The sequence below is a fragment of the Taurulus bubalis genome (genome assembly GCF_910589615.1).
Source record: "Taurulus bubalis genome assembly, chromosome: 11".
NCBI classification, from domain to species: Eukaryota; Metazoa; Chordata; class Actinopteri; order Perciformes; family Cottidae; genus Taurulus; species Taurulus bubalis.
Genome location: NC_136599.1, coordinates 3,945,927 through 3,950,926, shown reverse-complemented (window position 1 = coordinate 3,950,926; position 5,000 = coordinate 3,945,927). Strand labels below are relative to the sequence as shown.

The window sequence follows — 5,000 nt, the reverse complement described above, 5'->3', positions numbered from 1 at the left end:
ACCTCAGGGTACTCTACTTCACCTCAGGGTACTTTACTTCACCTCAGGGTACTCTACTTTACCTCAGGGTACTCTACTTCACCTCAGGGTACTCTACTTTACCTCAGGGTACTCTACTTTACCTCAGGGTACTCTACTTTACCTCAGGGTACTCTACTTCACCTCAGGGTACTCTACTTCACCTCAGGGTACTTTAATTTGTCGTCTTACTTCTACTGACTCTACTGCTTCTGTTCACCTGATACGAGTCCAATTATTCTCTTTTGAGTTCTGTGTCGAATCCTGAGGGAAACGTCTCTTCAGCTGCTGAACGCTCGGCTACGCTCACCTGTGTGTGTGTGTGTGTGTGTGTGTGTGTGTGTGTGTGTGTGTGTGTGTGTGTGTGTGTGTGTGTGTGTGTGTGTCTGTGTGTGTGTGTGTCTGTCTGTCTGTATCTGTGTCTCTCTGTGTTTGTGTTTGTGTCTCTGTGTGTTTGTGTCTGTGTGTGTCTGTGTGTGTGTCTGTGTCTCTGTGTGTTTGTGTGTGTGTGTCTGTGTCTCTGTGTGTTTGTGTGTGTGTCTGTGTCTCTGTGTGTCTGTGTGTGTGTTTGTATCTGTGTCTCTGTGTGTTTGTGTCTGTGTCTCTGTGTGTCTGTGTGTGTGTCTCTCTGTGTGTCTGTGTGTGTGTGTCTCTGTGTGTTTGTGTCTGTGTGTGTCTCTGTGTGTTTGTGTCTGTGTCTGTGTGTGTGTGTCTCTGTGTGTCTGTGTGTGTCTCTCTGTGTGTGTGTGTGTGTGTGTGTGTGTGTCTGTGTGTGTCTCTCTGTGTGTCTGTGTGTGTGTCTGTGTGTGTGTGTGTGTGTGTGTGTGTGTCTGTGTCTCTGTGTGTCTGTGTGTGTGTGTCTGTGTGTGTGTGTCTGTGTCTCTGTGTGTATGTGATTGTGTGTGTGATTGTGTGAGGGTGTGTGTGAGAGTATGTGTCTCTCTTTGTGTGTCTCTCTCTCTCTCTGTGTCTGTGTTTGTGTAAGTGTGTGTGTCTCTCTCTCTCCGCGTCTCTGTGTGTGCGTGTCTCTCTCCCTGTCTCTCTCTTTTTCGTTGTGTGTCTCACCCTGTGTGTCTGTGTGTGTCTCTCTTTCTCCATGTGTCTGTGTCTCTGTGTGTATGTGATTGTGTGTGTGATTGTGTGTGATTGTGTGTGTGAGTGTCTCTCTTTCTCTCTGTCTCTCTCCTTGTGTGTGTCTCTCTCCTTGTGTGTGTGTGTGTGTGTGTGTGTGTGTGTGTGTGTGTGTGTGTGTGTCTCTGTCTGCTCTTTAGCTCTTTTTAGAGCACCAGCAGGAGGAGAACTGCAGATTCAGATGATCTTTGTCTGCAGCTTCATGACGTCAGCTGACCTGTTTCACCTCGTTATCATTATGTGCACTATAAATACACACACACACACACACACACACACACACACATACATTTCCTCCCGTGTACTTTCCCTGACCAGCCGGCGCCCTCTACTGGCCACTCCACACACACACACACACACACACACGCACACTCCGCTCTCTACCAATCACAGCACGGCACAAGGTAAGGAGGGAGGAGTTAGCGCTGATAAAAGATTGTCTTTAATGTTTGGCATCGTTAATGAATTCCATACCACAGCAGTTATGGGAGTAGGAAAACCACTTTTACAACCAAACACTGTTTGATCATGCTAACACCATATGTACAGGAAAGCACATTGAAAAGTGTATAAAGTATTTATATGAGAAGACTCAAAGTCAAAGAACGGTGGAGACAGCCACGGTCTAATGGATTTGTCCTTTTTCAAACACTGATTATAGATATTTATCAAGTACACTGATCTCTGGAGTACACGTATATACACAAAACGACGATAAACCTTTTCGGGGGGCGTCTGCAATAATTCTCAAAAATATTTCACAATACTGCCGTTATGTACAATAACAGAATTTACATTGAAAAATTCTATTGTACCTATATTTTGAGTATCGCTTCAAGTCACCATGTCATCCTGCGCGCCACCGGATACTCACACATTGTAGGCGATATACGTAACTTCAGCGGTTACACCCGTTCCTGTGTCGGTAACGGTTTTTCTGAAATATGTTCACACGACTGATGATCTCACATACAAAAATAGAGGTTGTCTAGTCAGCTGACAACTCGATGTACAGTAACACAAAGCATCCACCTGCAAAAAAAAAGAAACAAAAGAAAAGAAACAACCAGGAAATACAAGTAGTATTGTTAAAATATTAGCTATATCCTTCCGACCCACGACAGCGCAGTTTCTTCTGCTCCGCAAAAAAAAAAGAAGTAAACCCTCTCTCTCTCCCTCTCTCTCTCTCTCTCTCTCTCTCTCCGTCCGGGGCTCGTTCTCAAAAAACACATCATCAGTTTTCACACGACAGATTTTTCTGGGATCGAGAGAAGAGCCGCGGGGCAGAATACGAAATATTATTAGCGCTACACGAACCAGACGACAACCTGAAACGAAAGCGGGACGAAACCATACGAAACATCACTAGGTAGATATCTTTTTTTTTGTTTTGTTTTGTTTTTGTTTTGTTTGTTAGCGAAGAGAATGAAAAGGAGGAAACGGCTGTTTGCTAGAATGAGCTTCTCACGGTCAAACTGCTTTTGAGTGCACTTAAGGCAGGTAGGCGATTCCAACGCTGTCTGAGTGTGTGTGTGTGTGTGTGTGTGTGTGTGTGGGGGGGAGGGGGGGAAGAGAAGGAAAGAAGATGGAGGGAGACAGAGAGAGAGAGAGAGAATGGTGGTGTTCCTGTTGCGTCTTCATCCTCCAGCAGCGTCCGTCCTCTTCTTTGTCACACACACACCAAAAAAAAAAGTTTTTTTTCTTCTGTTTTTCCCAGCAACACAGACTGAACTTAAAGCACTTAAACAAAAAAAAAAACAGCATTGCAGCTTAGTCAAATAGAACATCTCATCTGAATACATTCACGAAGGTTGTTTTTTTTTAAGTTTGGGGAATTGTCCCGTGACCGAAGTTCACGTCCCTCGAGACGCCATCTGATATGATTCACTATTAAGGAGCACTTAACAGTGTTTTGAAAAACATAACGGACATAAGCCTTTGAAAACACTATAATGTATTTTGTATTATGCATTTATTTATCAAAATAAGGATTCAATATATATATATGAAGCATTTAAAAGCAGAGGAGTCTCTTCGCTGTGAGTGAACCGGCGGGTCGATGAAGAGCGGAAATGAAGGGAGTTCAGAGCTTACGCTGCACCTGGGATCGTGTCGGTTATCATTATTCGCAAAACGGTTGTCGTATTATTCTCAAATGAAAAAAAAAAAACAAAGAAAAAAAAAAATAACATGCTCACAGACGAGTTGTACAGTTGCGTACAATCAATATCAATTTCTGAACAAAGTTAATCCGTCTCATTGTCCCGACACGTTTTCTTTTAACCGTGTCGAGGAGGCCACGCGGCGCGGTGACGGCAGTTGCTCCTCGTGCTGGAGATCCGCCGACGTTCCCTCTTTTCTTTCCTTCATGTGCACTGAAATGAAAAACCCACGGGGTCGCCTGAGCGCGCTCGGCTCCTTCCTCAGTGCAGATGAAGGGAAGGTGGACGAGGCGAAAGACGAGCTCTGACTGAGACGGAGCCGGCGGCCTCCTCGTCACTGGGTCTCCTCGTGCTCCTCGTTGATGCACTGCTCCCACGGGTGCTTCCCCATGTCCTCCCGGTGGCCGTGGGGCGAGTGGAAGATCCTGCGCGGCAGCGGGATGGGCTGAGGCTGCAGGTCCTCCTCGGGGATGCAGCCCTCCCTCAGGTAGGGCTTGGGCGGCACGGACGGCGGCTGAGGCCTGCGGTAGGGGATGTGGTGCGGGCCGTGGGCCGGGCCGTGGTGGTGAGCCGGCGGCGGCCCGTGGGAGTGGCCGTCCAGCCCCGGGTGGGCGTGGGCGTGAGGGTGCGGGTGGTTGTGCGGGTGCGAGGCGGGGCTGCGGTAGTGGAAGGGCCGCACCGGGTCCACGGAGTCCATCTCCGGCCCGCCGTAGTGGATGTGCAGGTACGGGGAGGCCAGGTACTCGTCCGGCGGCGACCACAGGTGACTTGGGAGCGGCTCCAGAGCGTCGTTCCTGATGGGGCCCGGGTCCGGGTACTGGCCTCCGAAGTTGCTCTCGCTCAGGGAGGAGACGCCGCTGCTGGCGCTGCCGGACAGGGTGGAGTTACTGCCACCCAGCGCCGACTGGGGGCTGGTGGGGGAGCCGGGGATCGGGTGCAGGGGAGACTGGCGGGAGAAAGAGTCAGAGAGTCAGTGGGCGTCGCAGGTGCATCTCTACTAGCTCTGCCTATTGGAATTATAAGCAGCAAATAAAAGAACAACTACTGTTGTCCAGTATTTCAGACACCCTTGAAGACGGCTTTGTAGTTATAAGTCGACTAGAGTGAAACAAATGTGTGTCTACACTCGATCGTCAGGCTTTGCTCTGGTGTGTGTTCAACAAAGTGACTGTGAGTGAGGAAAACGTGTGGGAGTTGACAACTTGGGAAATGGGAGCTTCATGTGAAAACAGACTGAAAAATATCATTCCAAAGCGAAGATCACGATTTCATCATCATCATCATCATCATCATCATCATCATCATCATCATGTCTCGATGAGATATTCAAAAGTGTATGGCAACAAAATGAAAAGCAGGAGGAAGAAAAGCGTAGGATGTACCTTTCGAAGGGAGCGGACGGGCAGGGCGGGCGGAGGGTCGCTGTTCTGGTGGTGGAACGCATCGCAGTGCATCAGGAAGTGTCCTGCGAAGGGATTAATTAATTAATTCATACATCGCCTTGAAAGCTCTTACGTAAAGGTCTGAAATAGCCTCGGAGAAAATCCAGCCTACGTCTCCAGAAGATCTCGACCCCATAGAGAAGCGAGTGAGCGTGAAGTGAGAGGGTGAGGTACCTGGAGGGAAGGACCTGGGCGGGACGGGTGGCATGATTACACCTCCAGTGGACGCTGGCATGTAGGACCCTTG

At 48.5% G+C, this 5,000-nt stretch overlaps 1 protein-coding gene across 1 annotated transcript in view; it reads right to left on the bottom strand.

The window, feature by feature from the left end:
* Positions 1-3,645: 3,645 nt before the first annotated feature.
* The window catches only part of LOC306743889 (dedicator of cytokinesis protein 3-like), a gene marked incomplete at both ends in the record, with an annotated part of 55,970 nt that continues 54,615 nt past the window's right edge, over positions 3,646-5,000 (bottom strand). The window contains 3 exons of the mRNA XM_079226454.1: positions 3,646-4,257; positions 4,694-4,776; positions 4,928-5,000. The exon at positions 4,928-5,000 is cut by the window's right edge and continues 50 nt beyond it. Of these exons, the coding sequence (XP_079082580.1) occupies positions 3,646-4,257; positions 4,694-4,776; positions 4,928-5,000 (768 nt within the window). The remainder of the gene's footprint in view (positions 4,258-4,693; positions 4,777-4,927) is intronic.